The sequence below is a fragment of the Pogona vitticeps genome, chromosome 3 (genome assembly GCF_051106095.1).
Source record: "Pogona vitticeps strain Pit_001003342236 chromosome 3, PviZW2.1, whole genome shotgun sequence".
NCBI classification, from domain to species: Eukaryota; Metazoa; Chordata; class Lepidosauria; order Squamata; family Agamidae; genus Pogona; species Pogona vitticeps.
Window position 1 is genome coordinate 220195733 of NC_135785.1, and position 19265 is coordinate 220214997.

The following is a 19265-nucleotide window of genomic DNA, read 5'->3' on the forward strand; positions in this document are numbered from 1 at the left end:
GAAAACTAATTTTCTCTAAAAGCAGGGGCTAAACAAACATTAAATACAAATGTAAGAAAACTGATATGAGGTTTTATTTTATTTTATTTACCTTCTATTCCACCTTTCTACCCGCCCGTGGGGACCCAAAGCAGCTCACAAAAAAAGAAGCTCTAAGAAAGACAGCTTTCAGGTCATTAATTTTGAGTAACAGTGGTTGTGGAAATTTCACTACTCAATATCTCCCTCCCCCAAAATACAGAGAGTTTCATGTACATGTTCAATACAGATAGTCAAAAGCGAGACTGTAGCTTGTGAAGTCAGAAGGTACTGCTAGTGACAATTATGGTATGCTTCACCATCTACATATAGTCCCACTCCCAACCAACTATAACATGTACACACTTGAAACCAAGGATAATATTCCATACAGCTTATGAGGTAGGCTGCAATCTATGAAACTTTTCCTTCTTGTCTTTCAGAAGGAGGGAAGAGTATAACAAATGCTTTTTGACAACTCCCAGAATCCTTTAGCCAGCACACCACACTTGAATAAGGGATTCTAGTAACTATCATCTAAAAGAGTAATTTTTTGCACTTCTGGGTAAAGTTACATTGGCTTCTCACACCCCACAGCTTTATTGGTATTTTGCTTCTGGCGCGTCTGTCAACTGTGATATCCAAGGTGCTTCCCTACATCTAGAACAAATTGATAAAAGCCACTTGTTTCACACTTTCCCCAGCATTACCAAGGGAAGTCCTATAGTTAGTAATGGTAGATTGAGTTCAGCTTGAAAGTCAGACCATAATCCATAAAGGTGGTGGTTTATCAGGAGCCCCAGCTGAAAGCCATAAAAGTCGGCTTTCTCTTTGAAGCTTAAACTAAGAGTACCTTTCTAAAGGTACTGCATATGGACACAAAAGAGATCTACATTCATGTGACCTCATCTTTATTTACACAATCATTTATTTACTCACTACAATTATATGCTTCCCAATATCAACAGTTCTCTGGAAGGCTAACAATAAAAGGAATATATAAAAAGTACAACTATAAAATCTAAATACAGCACTAGACAGCAGTAGAGTCAGAGAATAAAGCTGACGTGAACTTAATAGCACCACTTGAAAACCTAAAGAAATATCAGATAATATTCAAAAGCCTTAGGATTCCTTTTAAATAGAAAAAGCCCTTTACTTCCCATCAAAAAGGGGGAAAATATAGGCTTTAGACCAGTCTCTCTGAGGCAAAAATACCGAAAAGACCCATTCCCTTGTAGCTAGCTACATATCCTACTTAATTTGCAGACGCACCCAAGTAACCACTTCAACAGAAAATCTTACAGTCTGTATAGGAACATATGCAAGGAGAAGATCTTTTAGGCCAGTTTTTTCAACATGGTACCTTTCACCTGTGCTGGACTAAAATCCCATTAATTCTCAAAGACTGATGGTGGGCATAACTGTTTTGGACTGCATGACTCCAAGCCTTTCATAACTGTAAAGCTGAAGCTCAGTGCCTTGAATGGGACACAGTGATAAATGGGAAGCTAGTGCAGGAAGCCATGCACTGGTGTAAAAACTCCTATCAGCAACCTCACTGCCCTATTTGGGACCAACTTAATTTTCTGGATTAGTTTCCAAAGCAGCTGAATGTACAGTGCATTGCAATAATCCAACCAAGAGATTATTTACTGAAAGTACAAAGACCAGAAAGACCAGCAATGGTACATCAGCCTATATGGTTTAAAAAGTGTTCTTAGCCACATAATCCATCTTCACTAACAATACTGGGTTCAGAAGAAGTTCCAAACTGCAACCCTAATCTCCTAAAGTGAGTGCAGTATATTCTAGAACAGACTAAAGACTACTCACCTGGCCAGACAAAGCATCCATTAATACCACCTCTACCTTGTTTATATGGAGTTTTAGCTGATGATCATCATATAGACATATAACTTGCCTGGATGCTATTTTATTTATTTATTTATTTATTTATTTATTTATTTATTTATTTATTTATTTATTTATTTATTTATTTATCCGATTTATATCCCGCCTATGTAGTCGGTTAGGACCACTCTTGAGGCATCCAAAATAGAATATGTCTGCTATTAAACATGGGTGTTTTAGGGGGATTTAGCTGCATGATTTTTTAGGGGGATTTAGGTGCATGATTTAGCTGCATGATTTTTTTTCAAAAGTAGTGAAGCTGCACCACAAATCAATTCAGAAAAGAACCTCATATCACTAAGCATCATTCAGTCATGGCTACCTGTTTACTATAATGACTGCCTTGGAATTTTCACTCAAGGCCTTAAGCACCCCCTTCTGCCACACGTCTAGGTAAAAAGGTTAAGGTTCCCCTTGACATTTTTAGTCCAGTTGTGTCTGACTCTAGGGGGCGGTGCTCATCCCGTTTTCAAGCTGTAGAGCCAGCGCTTGTCCGAAGACAGTTTCCGTTGCCACGTAGCCAGCATGACTAGGGAACGCTGTTTTACCTTCCCACCGAAGTGGTACCTATTTATCTACTTGCATTTGCATGCTTTCGAACTGCTAGGTTGGCGAGGAGCTGGGACAAAGCGATGGGAGCTCACTCCGTCGTGTGGATTCGATCTTACGACTGCTGGTCTTCTGACCTTGTAGCACAGAGGCTTCTGTGGTTTAGCCCACAGCACCACCACGTCCCTTCCCACACGTCTAACTGCATTTAAACATGAAAGGAGTTCTAAAAGCAGCTTGTGACTGAAATGAAGATGAGCTGTTCAAAACCAGAATCATTCACTGGAATAGCTCAAATTCTGTGTCTGAGCCTAAGCAGTGCACGTCACTCAGGCCAGCTTTTACTTGGAGCATACTAGTAACAATAACTGTTGTCAGCTGCCTTCAACGCGTCTTTCATTTGTGTGTCAATGGGTACAGTATATATTTCTGCAAGATAACAGCAAGTGGAATAGTAATTGTCTCCGTAGGCCCTGGGGTAAACAAAAACATCCCCAACACCAAATTGCTAAATTTCTTGCCTTCCCTGGAGAGTTTTGCTACCCAAGAAAAAAGGTGTCCACAGAGGCCTGCCTGTTTCCTCCTGTTTTTCTTCCATGCCCCATTTCTGGAGAAAGAGGAGAAAATAATGTGGACATGCTTAGTAATTACCAAACAGAACCAAGACACACTATACCTCCCACACCAATCACATTTGCCTTGGTCGCATGGTACACTCTGATCCTCCTGCCTCCAACATTCTTATGGTACTAACAGAATTTGCAGAGACACCAAAGGGAGCATGGAAGAGAAAGTCAAACATCCATGATCTTCCCTGGAACTAGCTAGTTAGAACCATGTACTAATCAAACAATGCCTTAGGCATGCAGACAAAATTGTAGTACCAATGGCATGGCACTAAACCTCTCCCTCCTCTGTACATATTTCTATAAGCCCCCGGAGCCCAACTGTACTTGCACTGCCAGCTCAGATCTCAGTGAACTTAATGGGACTGATGCCAGCCGAATGATTTAACACCCCTAATGGATAATATATTCTTGAGGCATCCAAAATAGAAGATGTCTGCACTTGCCCACAGAGAATGCATGATGTCTCTCCTGTTTCAAAGGTCTGGCAAGCCAGATAGCTTGAGCAAAACTGAAGTGAGAGTACACAACACTTGTGGATTGTCAAGGTTTGCTGCAATCCACAATTAGGCTAGATTTCTGAAACAGAAAACTCTTCTGAAGATTAAACACATATGCAAAGCATGGTGCTTCCTTTAAAACTATGCTTGAAGCAAAGCAGTACAAGAAAAACTTACACTGAAATTCAAAAACTTTCCACATTTTGAAATTCAAATTGCAGGTTGAAAATATTATTTTAGAATTTGAGTACTACAGACATGAGGACAGGAAGGCCTGGCGTGCTCTGGTCCATGGGGTCACGAAGAGTCAGACATGACTTAACAACTAAACTACTACTACTACTACTACAGGTATTCCCATTCTTTATTTTTCAAAATGCTTTAGGTATTTTTCTTCATTATCATCTTTATCTTCCTTCATACTTTTGGTGAGACTGTAAATGTGTAGGCAGGGATTTCTCAGTAATTCTGTTTTACATCATACAAGCACCTCCAGCTCAAGCAGTTAAGAAATAATATTACTTCTTAATGAACATAAAGTTGAGAGCAACAACATTGTTACAATCCAACATTCTCAGAATGAATTCCATTTGATGGCTGGAATGCTATACAATAAACTGACATCAAACATTAGGGATGGGACTTTCATCTATTTCCATAACTCTGCAGGGAAACTTCCCAGGCCAAATGAAGGGAGTCACAGCCCCAAAGCAGGTAGAACACACATCCACCTCATCTGTATTTGGTCCGAATGCCATTCCTCAGGTAAGAAGGGACTATGGATATACAAAATTCCTTAAGATCTGAATTCCAACAAGCACTGGGGCAGCTTCCTTTTCAGGGTCAAATTATATTAAATTAAATACATAAGAGGCAGCAGAAAATTGCTGCCATGCCCCACCTGGCTCAGTCATATTCAGGAACCAGAAGGGGCCAGTGAACAAGTGGAGCTTAGTGGTCCGGCTGACAGTATTTTGGGGGAATCTTTGGAAAGAAGTGCTGAGGCCAATTCTGCCAGTGAGCCATTGGGATTATGAGAAGAAGCCCATGAGAGCCATTTGGCCAAGAGAAAGGTGACAGCTAAGAAAATTCAAGCAAAAGCAGAGTCAGTGTCTCAAAGTCTCTTGATAACTAATTGGAAAAAGCTAAATGCAGGGAAAAGGCACACTGTGAACTATAAATTTTCTTAGCTACATCAGTCAGTTTGTGGAGGATAACATGTTACCAGTCTCTCAGCAATAACCATCTTTCATCACCTGGACTCCTCCAAACAACTTTCAACCTGGATTGTCTGTCGAACTGCTTTTGTCTGTTCCTGTGATTTAAAATGACAAATTACTTCCACCACATTTTTTTACTTGATCGACAGACACTGACAACCGCTCTTTCAGGAACTGAATTGGCTTTGAGGACACAGCTCAGCACCTGCTACACACATACATAAAAACTCCCTCCTTTTTTTTTTTTTTTTTTTGCCAAAAAGCACATATCTTTTTTGTTTTTTTAGCCCTCATGCAGGGCTTAGCTTCCTATGGAAAAGCCCAATGCAACACCAGACTATAACATTTACTGTTAATATTTTTGCTAATATATCTGTATTTTTAAAAGCTCATTTATCCATTTTAGCAGTCTCTGACATCTAGCATCTATCAACGTCCTTATTATGCTTTTAATCATGAAAACGAAAATGTGCATTCTTGAAAGGATCAGCTATTCTTCAGGCTTGTACATCTACGATGTTGCCAGACATGTTCTATGAATTTGCAGGAAGTGACGTCAACATTACATCTACTCCAATCCTCCAATGAAGAATGGTGGATCTGTTGCTCACTTGCAGAACAAAAGGTTTTATACACTGAAGGTTCTAGATGCACTTTCTGGCATCTTCACATAGGGCAGTAAATACTTCTGCAAATAATAATAATAATAATAATAATAATAATAATAATAATAATAATAATAATAATAATAATAATAATAATAATAATAATAATAATAATAATAATAATAATAATAATAATTCTATACCGCTCCTGACTGTCAGTATTGACAATATTGGCCCAGATAGTGCAATGTTTTGATTCAGTACAGAATTTTTTTTGCATATCTACGTTATTTGAAACTGCAACCTCAAGTAGCAAGTATATCCTTATTTCTGACTTGCCTGGGCTTCTCATCAGAAGGAGCGGCCAAAACCATTAGTGCCTGTATGCTTTTCTTGGAGTGTGTGTTGTACATTTTGAGAGGTGTCTACGGTAAAGGTAAAGGCAAAATATGAGGCCCTATATGAGAATTGGAGAGATTTTCTTAGGACACAGATTTTGCCTGTGCATTTTTCTCAGCTCTTCTGTAAAATTTGCACTTATGGGCACCTACGTGCTGCACTTAAAGAACAAGTGTGTGTTCAGACAAAAAGGAAGATCAGTTTGACCTCCTTTATTTTAAATGCTCTCTTTCCCCCTATTTTTCTTCAACACGCACAGTTTAGAACAATCTCACTTTATTGTCATCAACAATTTCTTCTGCCAGATTATTTTATTACAAAGTTCTACCTTTCCTCTTCATATCAAATTCACTCCAGGTGGCTATGCAGAAAGAGAATGGGATATTTATAAATAGAGTACAGAGACAATTTTTCAATATGAAAGTGGGTCTCCTATTTGATGTTAATTCAGATAGAGTTTTACTCGTTTGGGAGCAGTGTGCAAGGCACCTTTCTTCTCCATGAGCAGTCTCTTTAGCAAGCACTCACTGTGGGCAATACTAAAGTGGGCACCATCAGAAACATCTAGCAGCAAAGCCAGCTATAAGATAATAGAAATGCTTGATCTGATCTGTCAGCTCTCATGTTGTGTTTATGCTTACATGAAGATGGTCAAGACCTGGGGGTTTTCACAGGTAAAAGAAAATAGTTTAATTTAGCTGGCCCTCAGGCATAAGCATATAACGGATCATTCTACAAGCACCTGGAAAGTTACTTAGGAAGGTTCAAACAGAATTACAGAATAGGGACTGGACAGTGGTGACATGGGAAGTAAATTTAGGAAGTAATAGGAAGGAACAAGAGAAGAATAAATCCTCTCTGATGGTAGAGAGTTGTCATTTCCAGTTATGAAAATTCCTCAGTGTTATGATTTACCTGAAAGCTCATCATCTTTGACACAATGAACAATTCCACCCATATCACATCCCTACTTTTTCTCTGCTTATCTCAGGGATGAGGAGGCAAGGGTGGTGAATTTTTCCCAAAATCACTCTTGCTTCCCCTTCTTCTTCCCAAAGATATCCTTCCAGCATTTTAGAACACAGATACTCTCAGGCCCTTAAATGTGACTCAAAAAGCAGGAGGCTTAACGAGTTCTATTAGAGAACAAGCTTTCTTATAAAGCTTCATGAAAGGGAGCAGAGACCTCTTTCCCCACATGGGGACGCTTGCCAGAGGTAACTGAGCCTTCCTACCATAACAAGTTTCTCCACATGAAGTTCTCTGCTTTCTCCCACATTAATGGGAGTTATTCATTTATATGGGCAAAAGTAAAGGGCACTGTTCTGGTGGGAGCTTAGTCTCTCCTATACTGTTGGTAATCTCAGTTTTGAAACACTTAGTCTGCTTGCTCTCTTTCTAATCTGCCTTCCACCACAGCCCCATTTAGTTTGCATCAGAAAACCCAATGAAAAACTATTTGCACGGCTCTCCCTGCAACTGCTTTTCTTCAGTACACTACGATGGTATGTTAAACAAGTGAGATACGTTGCTGAGAGATGGTGGCTGACACAGAAGACTTTATATACAACCCCAAACAGGAGGTAAAAGAGTGTGCAGACCTTCTTTCTCTGTAACACACAGAGGTTTTATTCTAGTTGGGGGGGGGGGGGAACACACCTCCAAATTTCCAAGTAACTGAGTAGTACCATAACCTGTGCTTTATTCTTAAAATAATAATAAACTATCATTATAATAATATAATAATAACAAGCGATGTGTGTAGCAAGTGCTGATCTGTGTCCTCAAAGTCAATTCAGTTCCCAAAAGGGCAGTTGTCAGTGTCTGTGGATCAAGTAAAAAAATGTGGTGGAAGTAATTTGTCATTTTAAATCACAGGAATGGACAAAAGTAGTTTGACAGACAATCCAGGTTGAAAGTTGTTTGGAGGAGTCCAGGTGATGAAACTAATATCACAGGTGTGTGGAAACTCAATGCTGTTTGCTGACTAAGGAACCTTAGCATTGCAAAAACTAAAGAAAAAAACCCTATTACAAACATGTTCAGCCCCCATTTCAGGACCATTAACCTATCCTGATTATGTACTGCATTCTAGCATGCATTCCCAGCTTCCTGATAGCATTCCCTGCAAAAAGAAGCAACTTTCAGGTACTTCCTCATTCTCAGTTCTAAAAATCTAATGCAATCAGTTTAGACTCCCTTTCACAATACCTGTTTCATTTGACAAAACAGGGGTTCCATCAATTCATAGAACTCACCTGACTTAAACAAATCTTTTTCCAAAATATAAAAATGTATACAGTTGCACACCATTCAATCCCACCACCCCAATAAACACATTCATGACTGGGCAGACTTTTCATGCTATTTCAAGAAACTGGGAATATTTTAACTTTCACTTTCTTGGATTGGTTCCACCTCTATCCTGCCCCAACCCTGATTTTAAATATTTGTCTACAGAGGAATACATATCTACATGCCCCTCCTTTACTGAAATAACACTGGGACACAATTCACGTTGCAAAGCTGGTTGTGCAGCTACAGAAGGGGAGAGAAGAAAACACACAAAAAAACTCATGAAGAGTAGAATTGCATATTAAATCCTGTTTATATCACAAACCCACAGCAAAGGTTTAAAAAAATCTCAAAGAACATAATACAGGGCGCACAAACTAATTCAATTCACATATCACAAGAATGATGAACTATAGTGTAGCATTTGTCCTTGACATAAGAGTGCTAAATTTCATGTTGCATCTTAAGTACTGATACAGAAATGTGGTCTTTGCTAAAGCAGAGTCCTTTCATCACAAACAAAGAGGCTCCATTAAAGATTCTCACCAATTTTCAGATGTTTTCAGTATATACAATGCATAAATACCTATGGTCAACTTCACCCTTAACGTAACACTTGATAAACCAACAACACACAAGAATATTGATTAAACCTAACATTTTCCCTCAAATATCTCCCTTCCCAAACCTCTTTTTTTTTATTAGAGCTTTGCATTCCAGTCATAGGCACTTCATTGGGCAGACTGCTTAGTGAAAAATTTCCACTGTTTTTACCAGTTCTGGATTTATTGTTTCATGGTTCTTTATGGATCCAAAGGTTTACAATATATATGTATACATATAGAACATATATAGAACACACACACACACACAGAGAGAGAGAGAGAGAGAGAGCCATATCAATATTTATACATATATAAATATTGATATAACACTATATCAATATTTATTTTTTCCACTTTCACTACTTTCCCATCTTCAAAATCATTAATGAATACCACCATCTTGTTCCACAGGGCAATGAAACTATTAAGAACTTGTATCCCTGGGGATCTTAGTGTGAATTAGTACAACCATTTTGTTTTATTTAAACCAATAAGCTACCAAACCCTCAGGAGGCTTAGTGTCAATAAAGTTCATCACAGCAAGAATATCAGCAAGATATAGAATAGACACATGTTCAAAACAATGCATGCTGAAATAGTGACTCCCAGCCCCCACCATGATCCCTGCAAAATTTGGAGATGCTTTTCCTTAAGAACTCCTTTGCCAATTTAGGACCCCGGAGACCATTACTAGAGCAGCCCCTGTCTCTGGAAACTCAACAAGTAGGGAATTAAAACAATAGCCTCTTCTTGTTTCCCCCAACAACCAATGTTTTTAAAAGGTGCAAACTACTAATTACTTGTAGTGTGAAGAAATAATTACTTTGGTTGCTACATCAGGCAATTTGCTTCTTCTAGTGACATAAAGTTCCAATATAAGAAAATGGAAAGGATTATTTCTGCCTTCTTTTCACCATTCATAATTTTCTAAATCTCTACTGTTCCCCATCACCACCATCCTCTCCTGCCCCCCCCAGCAACTAAGAAAAGAAATAAGCCCAAACTATTCATCTTCTGCTTATAAGAGATTACTCTAATTCCTTCATAGTTTTAAGTACCTTTCTCTCTCACTTATCTATGTCTATAAACTCCTTTTATTATTTACTGAAAGCATTTATAGTCCACCCTATATAACAAGATCACAGGGCAGGTTACAGAGCCATATAAAATGATTTAGAAACATAAACTCTTTAAAACAATTTAAATTAAAACAGTTCAAAACACAAAAACATGAAAACCATTGCACCAGAACCTGCACAAGCCAAAATGCTCAACCTCCAAACACTCTAATAATAAGAATGTTTTGATTGCACACTGAAGTGATGTCAATGTTAGCACCAGTCAAGCCTCCAAGGGCAGGGCATTTCATCGTTGAGGTACTACAGCCAAGAAAGCCTTTCTCAATGTCTCCACCGAACACACAGCTCTTAATGGTTGGGCTTGGTAGAGGGCCTTCCCACTAGATCTTAGTAACCAGGCAAGTTTATATAGAGATAGGCACTCCTTCAAATATCTGGGTTCTAAGCCATTAAGGGTTTTGTAGGTCACAATCACCGCCTTGAACTCTGACTGGAAGCACACTGGGCACCAGAGCAAGTCCTTCTGAACTGGTATCATGTGGGGGTCTGAAACACATTCCAATTAGGAGCCATGTTAAGTTAGAACAGATTTATAGTGACCAAGCGGCCTTTCATGGTAAGTGAGATATTTAAGGAGTGGTTTTACCAGTTCCACACCTCCAGCTAGCTTCCATGGCTGAGTAGGGATTTGAAACCAGGCCTCCTGAGTTTAGGTCCATCATTCTATCCACAAAATCACATTGAGTAGCAGCCTAGCCATTGTATATTGCACATCTTGCAGCACCCATGCCATTTTTAAGGGTCGGTCTATACAGACTGCATTGTAGTAGTCTAACTGGGAGGCTACCAGTGCATGGACTACTGAGGTCAGGTTGTCCCTGTCCAGGAATAGTCATAGCTTATAGAACGGTCAAAGTTGGGCCCAGGCACTCCAAGCCACTAAGCTCACACAAGCCTTCAGTGACAAAAATTAGGAATACTGTACCTCCAAACTCCACTTAATAAGCAACTCCAAAAAGAACCAGTCTCCAACTCATCTCCCAAAGTTGGGAACCATGAACCACAGAGTTTCCATCTTCTTCGGATTCAGTTTCACTTTACACACCCTCATCTAGCCTCCAGACATTGGTCCAGGACCTGCATGGCCTCAGCTGACCCCAATGATAAGCATATTGATGGCACCCAGCCCCAAACTCCTAAAGATGCTCTCCCAGCTGCATCCCACAGCTTCAACTTATTAACTGTTAGAGCAGTACAAAAATGGAACTGATTACCTCAGGAGGTGGTGAGTATTCCAACACTGGAGGCATTCAAGAGAAAACTGGGCAATCATGTGTCAGATCTGCTTTGATTTGGATTTCTGCACTGAGCAGGGGATTGGACTCAATGGCCTTACAGGCTCCTTACAACTCCATTATTCTGTGAACTTGACCAAAGAATGTTCCATCTTCAAAGGTGCATTTGGTGGATACACAGAAGAGGGCCTTCTCTGTTGCTGCACCCAGACTTTAGAACTCCCTCCCACAGGAGGCTAGGCTGACCCCATCTTTACTGTGCTTCCTCAAGCAGGCAAAGACCTTCCCCTTCAGGCAAATTTTCTCTTAGTAACTGGCTGTCTGAGTGGAGTTTTTAAATGGACTGCTGTACCTTACTGCTTTGAATGTGTTTTGGTGCTGCTTGTGTTTTTTTGTGTGGCATTTGTTTGAACCTTTTAAGTATTTGTATACTCACTGTGGTTGCGTTTAATAATGTCTTTTAATGATGTAAGCTGCCTCGGGTCCTTTTTAAGGAGAAAGGCAGGGTAAAAATATTTTGAATAAATAAATAAAGGCCCCAAAACAAAAACAGATTTAATTTAGAAAAAAATATAACATTTTTAAAAGGGGTGTTACAGATCCAAGATTGTGAGGGGCAAAAGATAGCCAGAATCCCATCTCATGCTCCCAAAGTGTGTTTTTAGTACTCTTAGTTCTTAAATTCATATTTAACACTTTTTACATATTAAAATAATTTATTCTATGCTTTTTATACTTTTTAAAAAAAAAACTGTAAGCCACCTCAGGTCCTTTTTAAGAGAAAGGTACAAATATTTTAAATAAATAACTAAGCAGAAGCAGTGTTGAGCTATCAGTGTGGTTCTTCCAAGAAGTGGGTCAGGAGCAAGAAGTTCTTTTACATGGTAAAGGCACCAACTAACATCACAATTTATCACCATGGTTGACTATACGTTACCTACACTGGGGCAGACAACCCGGTGTCCTCTAGATGTTTTAAACTACGAAGTTCAGACGTTTCAGGCAGTATGGCCAATGCTTAGCAGTAAAAAGAGCATAAGGAGTGTGCCAAGTTGCCAAGCCATGATCTACAGCTGAAACAACATCTGGCAATTTAGCAGTCTCCAGATGTCTTGGACTTCAGCCTCCTTCAGCCCCCTAAAGCATGGTCAATGGCCTTGCTGAGGAGGGTGATAACTGAGGTCCAGCACATTTGGAAGCACCTCAGAATCAACACTGATATGCCTTTTTTTCCCTATCATGTATACACAGAGTTTTATCATGTACAACAAAGAATGACAATTGGATCCTTACTTGTCATGACAAGTATATGGGATGGGGGTAATTATATATTATTTTATATGCTTCATATATATGTATGATGTTCTTATGTACCATCAAATCACTCCTGATGCACAGTGATCCTATGAATTAGTGATTTCAAAAATGTCGTATCACCAACAGCCCTTGCTCAAGTCCTGCAAACTCAAGGACACATCTTCTTTTGATCCTTTATTGAGTGTACTGTACATGTATAGGCACTTCACTAATTCTGTAACACAGTTCAGACAGACATTTCTTAAATCTGTACAAAGTTGTTCACTGTGCTTTCTGTTAAAATAAACTGCCAAAATACCACTCATGATCTGACCACTCATGACAATTATCTCAGAAAATCAGTGGGAGGAGTGTATGTGCCTGTAGCTGTTTTACACAGCCTTGGAATACTTCTGAGAATGAGGAGCTAAGCAGGAGAGGAGAAAGAACAAGCAAAGATTTTGCCAGCCTACAATGAGCAAGTTATAGGTAAAAGTCCATCCTGCTGTAATGAGGAGGACAAATCTTACCCTTAAGAGTCACTGACGGCAAAACAGAAAATATGTTCTTTTATTTATTACAGAAGTGGGGTGGGGTGGAGAACATCAGACTACTGGCACTAGAAAAAGAACAGGTAGCTCAATACCAGTTTATTTCATGCTAGTCAGTCACCAGGACTATATTCTATTTCTGCAATCCATTTCCATTATTGATCTGCCATACAGCATATCTAATGGACAAAGTCCTTTATTCTTTCTCTTGTTTTACTATAATTGCATTGCAAAGAACTGTTTCATGAAGTTCGTGATTATGAGCAGACAAACAACTAATTACTGGAAGCCTTTAACTGCAGGGTTTGAATTAAACCTTGATTCAAATTACTAACTGTTTGCAGCATCAAAGAAATCAAACAGCTGGAAACACAAGCCACAGCAAACAACAATGGACGTGAAATGAAGCTCTCAGAAAGATCCCTAATGCTAGCCAGAAGCTGGAAATGAAAAAGGAAAAAAGCACACTCTGAAGCATGTAAGACAAATATTGATTACCTGGGGATTTTTAAGTTGATTGGGAATGTTCTTACTGAGGTATAACATGAGTCACCTGCTTCCCTCAAGGCCCTTCCCACAAAAAGAAAGAAGCAGATTTTTTAATTAAATTGAACTACTTGTCTTAATTAGGACTAGAAAGCCTGACACTTGCTCAGTTTACAGATACATACAACTCTAAGAATAAGAAGTTGTAAAGCATCTTTCTATGCAGATTTATCAGGTCTTTCTCATTGTATTTGATTACTGAGCTGTTCTCGTGCTGTTCACAGGTACAGACTGGAAAGCCTGGAAAAGGAAGTGATGTTGTGATCCGCGGAGCTTAATATCCCAAAACCAGGTTAGACCCTTCCTCCAGATGTACACCTTGGCTCTTCCTTAGGAAATCAATTATACAATTTGCTCTTCTAAATTCACCAACAATGACACACTTCCTTATATACTCACCTGATCTAGTCACTATGTAACTATGGAATTATTATCAATTTAGCATATAAGACCTTTGATCCCACACAATATAACACAGTATACTTCATATAAGTTAGCAACATATTTTCTTGAACTTTATTATTTTTTTAACTCATTTTCATAGGCTCATGTCCTACCAAGCTGTGCCAAATACTGCCTGATTCTTCTAAGGCTGGTGGCCTAAGCACGCATACAAGGAATCTGAAGCTCCCTCTCATTAAGACTTTGTTTCTAAGTAAAAACCCTTAAGGGAAGATAGGAGCATACCTTTCAGCAGCCTCTTCTCTGCTGTTCAGTTTTTCCACATGTAATAACATCTGAACATAAAGGCACTCTTACACAAGCAATTCCTCCATCAGTATTCTGAGTAGTGCATCACAAGCAGCATGCGTTTGTCCAAAGTGACTTTTTCAAACTCAAAAAAAAAAATGGTATAGTGTCAGACTCCTTTGTTTGTATTAAGATCTGCTCAAACTGCGAACAGAGCAATAAGGTCATCTAACTTTTAGAGCAGGGAAGACATACAGGTTAAAGGGGACTACTCATCTCCTTCTTTGACTCCCCTGCCCCTTTTATTCTCACAGACCATCTCACCACTGAAGGCAACTAAAGACCTAATTGAAAAGGAGGCTGTAGGTGAAACAGAGATAGGTAGACCACACATAAAAATACTCATGTGACCCTTTTAATTTTTAGATTCAGTATATCTGAATATGGCTCTTTCACTGTATATGTGAAAGGGCCAAGCCTGGCTAAAAACCTAGGACTAATACCACATTTGAAAGTGTACCTCGGACTATGTTTGCTGAAGGACAAAACTTCTTTTTCTGCTAAATGAACATCAACAGCAAACTCTACAAAATACTGTAAGTAAAGGGTTATTTAAATTAAATGAAATCTGGGTTATTCCTATCGCGCTGGCTACTGAATGACTTAGGTCCCTGGCTGCAGATCTGGGGGTTGGGAGTTCAATTCCCCACTGTGCCTCTTTGAAAGGAGCTGGACACAATGATCCATAGGGTCCCTTCCAGCTCTGCAGGTCAAGGGTTATTAGTATGAACTGCAGTGCCTTATATATAAAAATATCTGATCTTCACCAGTTCTGAAGTACTAAAATACTCTGTGACTAATTATAACTAGGATAATACCCAAGAAAAGCAGTATTTCCACAAAATGTTCCAAGTCATTACCCTTTGCTTAAGCCAACCAAAGTTTTAAATCCAGTAACGTTTAGAAAATGAAATTTTGCAAGATTTAACTACAGTTTTAATATGACATCTTACAGGTCAATTACACAGTCTCTAAAAGGTTTTCACATGCTATGAAGCTTTGAGAGTGTCTTCTTAAAATCCCTTTTACAGATTCTCAGTTTATTCACTTCCTCACACATACATCTTATTTAAAAATGTGCTATTACAAAGTTTCCCAAGCATTAGCAGTCAGACTCAGAACACATGCATGGAACACACCTTTTCTTGTCTGGCACCGGAATGCAACTAAGACAGCTGCTCTACAGTCTACAAAACTTTTAGCAATTACAGAAGTGTCATTCATTAATTAGCATAGTATACTGAGAACACAAATTAACAACACTAAAATTAGTGCCAGTGCACCTCTGAATTCAAGAACTGATTTGACTTCCAGAACACCAAGAAGATACATAGACAGTTATACTCATCCCTGTTTTATGACACTTTTAAAAAAGGTTAGACACCTATACTGGTAAATTCTAAAAGAAGCTTGTGTTTCCATTAATCTAAACATCATAAGAAAAAAAGATGAAGTGAAAAGAACTTCTGGAGACATTCACAAAGCATTTTCCCCAAAGCAGAGAGTAAAATAAAATGAAGTGGATAAAGCTTAATCAGAGAACTGGGCATGAACAATAAAACTAGACACTGTTTTCAATGCATTAAAAGCATTAACACTTTAGATTAGAAAATTCACAGTGATTAAATGCAGTCACACCTTAAAGGGGGCAACTGCTGAAACCAGCCATCCTGTAGTCCAAAACAGAAGAGGCCAACATTCTTTATTCCTTGGTAGCGAGCGAGCTATAAGGAAAAGACCTCTTGAAGATACATGACTGAAGGGACTCAGCCCAGACTAGTTGCCTTGCCAGAGACAAACGGGAGTAAAAGGTAGGTTTCTTTCCCCAACCCTCTAACACACCAAAGAATTAATGACTTTAAAATACCAAGTGAGTAGAAGATGACAATATGTCACTTAAACACGAGATTAAAGTCTCCTTTTCTCTACACAGCACAGAGCAGAATATCCATCTGGAGAAGAAGAAAAAACACACACCTGGGGCGTACAGTACCTGAGGAACTCCCTTGAACTACTAGATCCTGGGCGATCCAGCAAGTAATAAGCAACAAAGGGTTTCTGAGCATGGAGAGAACGCCTTGTCCACCACTAAGTAAGAACTTACCCTAACACAGCAGGCAAGGCATCCAGAGAAAACAACATGGCTCTCCAGCAAGCTTGTCCCCCCCTCCTCCTTTTAACATCGCAAACGTCCCACCCCAACAGCCACACGCGTGAAGTAAACGCAGCGTCCCAGAGGGCGATTCGCTAATGGGAGATCCTCTCGTACCCCCATCTTCCCCCACCCACTGAAGTCTCTCTCCCCCCCCCCCGCAATTCCTTCTCCTTCATTCATTCATTCGCACACAGGGAGCGCGCAACGCACACGCAAACATGCCACCCATCATCTCGTGTCATTCCCCACCCCGACTTCGCTCGCCCCCTCCCCAGGTCCAAGGACTCACCGAACAGTGCGAGCAGGAGCAGCAGAAGGGGCGCCTTCTCCCCTCGGTGCCCCATCCCGCTGCCTCCAGAACTGGCGGGCGGGCGGGCGGGGGGGAGGCTGGGAGAGGTTGCGAGCGCGCCCAGGAGGAGCCCGAGCCCCGAGTCGGTCGGTCGGTCGGTCGGTCGGTGGGTCAGTCGCGCCTCCACCAAGTGGAGCCTCCGCGAGGGGGAGGGGCAAAACCAGCCCGAGCGCCAGGGAAAGACCAACAAACAGCCCTCGCTCGCTCGCTCGCTCGCTCCCCGCGGCCGCTGGCTTGCTTGTCCTGGCAGCCGGCGGGAGGGAGCGAGGGAGGGACGGTGGAGCCGCCCGCCTCTCCTCCTCCTCCTCCTCCGCCGCCGCCGCCGTCGTCCCCCTCCTCAGCCCGGCCGCGCAGCCAACCACAGAGACAAAGTTTCCCTGCCCCCGCCCCGCGCCCCCTCCCACAGGTGCCGAGGGGAAGCCAGCCCGGCCCCCACCCTTAAAGGGGAGGAAGAAAGGAAAGAGGCGGCAGCGAACCGACGGCACTCCTTGTTTGCCAGCAGCAGCGGCGGCGGCGGCTTGCCCTCCGACAGCACCGCCCAGGGAGTCCCCGCGCCGCCTTGCCTCGCCTCGCCGTGGCCGAGGCAAGCCCTCAACTAGTTCCCAGATTGCCACGAAACCTCGCAGCTACCTAGCTTGTCACGCCCCACATCCTGGCCGCGGTGCGCGGCATGACGGCGGCTATCGCCAGCGGCCAAACGCGCCGTCCTTTCTTTCTGTCTGTCTTTTCTCCAGCGCTGGCTTCCCAAAACGGCACAGGGCCGTTTCGAATTAGAGAACCCGGTCCCGCGTTAAGGGGAGAAGGGAACCCAGGCCCACCGTTCTCTGCTGGACTTGCTCCCGCCCGAATCCGACAGTGAAATGAATAAATCAAGCAAGGAGGGTAGGGCGAGAGTCCGTGGACGGGAAAAGCGACTAGCAGGCACAGCGAAGTCGGGGGGGGGTCGCAAAATTCCTGACGGCGAGGGCACCTCGTGGCCAGGCGGGGATGGCCCTCGCCCCTGAAAATGGGGAGGTGACGCGCCCCCTGGCCGCGGTGCACGAGTCTTGTCTGGCACCGCGTGTGTGGTCTCGCACGTTCCAAAAGAAGGCGAGGGGTTGTCTTGTGAATAGGATACGAGGTTTCTAATGTTATGTGCCCGCTTCCTGTAGTACCCGTGTTTCCTCAGGAGTAGGTCCCTGAGGAGCTTGACTAGGCTTGCAGCCTCTTCAATTCAATCTGGTCGCGTGCCTTCGGCGCTCTGCGAGTTCCGCGACTGATCTTCCGCACGCTTTCCTGGGAGTCTAGTCACACACCTTGATTCTTCCTCAGTAGACAAGATTTCCGCGCGGTCTCTAAACTGAGCCCTCTCATTGCAGGCCGCTGGAGAGTGCCCCTTTCTTCCCCAACTGAATGCATTTAAACTCATGGGGCAAATTTTAGGATTGGTGTTGACAATTAAAAGCGAAGACTGAAAAAAAAGGAGGTGGACTTTTTGCTGTCACTCTTCTCCGCCACTGTCTCCCACTCTAATGACTTCGAAATAGGGCAAGGATCCACAAGCCTCTTGCTCTGAGTATTGGAAAGTCCTTCCACAACAATTCACTACAGACAGTGGTTCCCAACCTTGGGTAAGGGAGAGGTTCTTGGACTGCAACTTCCAGAAACTCCAGCTTTGGTGAAAGGCTTCTGGGAGTTGCAGTCCAAGAACACCTGGGTAACCCAAGATTGGGAACCACTGACTTCAAGGAAAGTAGATACCTGATCACAGCACTCAGAAAGGAGGCAACCCTTATGGTTCTGCTGAAGGAGAAGACAGAAAGCAAGGTTTCTTCATATACTCACCAGATAGAGACAAATGAACAAATTCTCAATTACACAGATTCCAAAAGAACAGCTGTGATTTTAAGGATCTTTCCCCCAATCACAAATAGTTCAGTGGTTTGTGATACCATCCATAGTACTATCCTTCTGGCTGTCTTGCTAGATGCTGGTATCTGGGGAATGTAAATTTTTTTTGCCATGGGTTGTATTTAGAATTCATCATGCCTCAAGAAAACTCAGTGAAATCCATGGAACTTAAATCTGTTGGACCTAACTTGTGCACTTGATTTCAATATGTCTGTTCAGAGGATGACTTAAGTTATTCACATGTGACTCCACAGTCCCAGTCCTGTTTAGAAAGCAGGTTTCAAAAAGTAGTGTTAGTCCCATGACCAGAGATGTTGTGAAGATTAATACCACTCATCTCTATTGGTTTTATTACTTGTGTGACCTCCTAAAGTGGTAATTGGGGTCCTGAAACATTGCAGTGACAGGTAAATGAAGGCCTTATGTATTGCCTAGCAGATTCCCCCAGAGTGTCCCTTTTCATTTAAAAAATATACCCCCATTTTAAACCTTTATTTGGACAGATTATATAATTACATGTTTTAATCACTATGTGGTACTTCATTTAGTTACATCTAGATAGAATCAGGAATTTCTAGTTACTATTGTCCACTATTGTTGGACGAAAACAATACATTTATTAT

General features: G+C 41.4%; 1 protein-coding gene across 1 annotated transcript in view; it reads right to left on the minus strand.

The window, feature by feature from the left end:
- PTGFRN (prostaglandin F2 receptor inhibitor) overlaps positions 1-16879 on the minus strand; it is a 112656-nt gene extending 95777 nt beyond the window's left edge. The window contains exon 1 of the mRNA XM_072993995.2: positions 16693-16879. Coding sequence (XP_072850096.2) covers positions 16693-16747 — 55 coding nt within the window. The 5' untranslated portion in view covers positions 16748-16879. The remainder of the gene's footprint in view (positions 1-16692) is intronic.
- Between the last annotated feature and the right edge of the window lie 2386 nt (positions 16880-19265).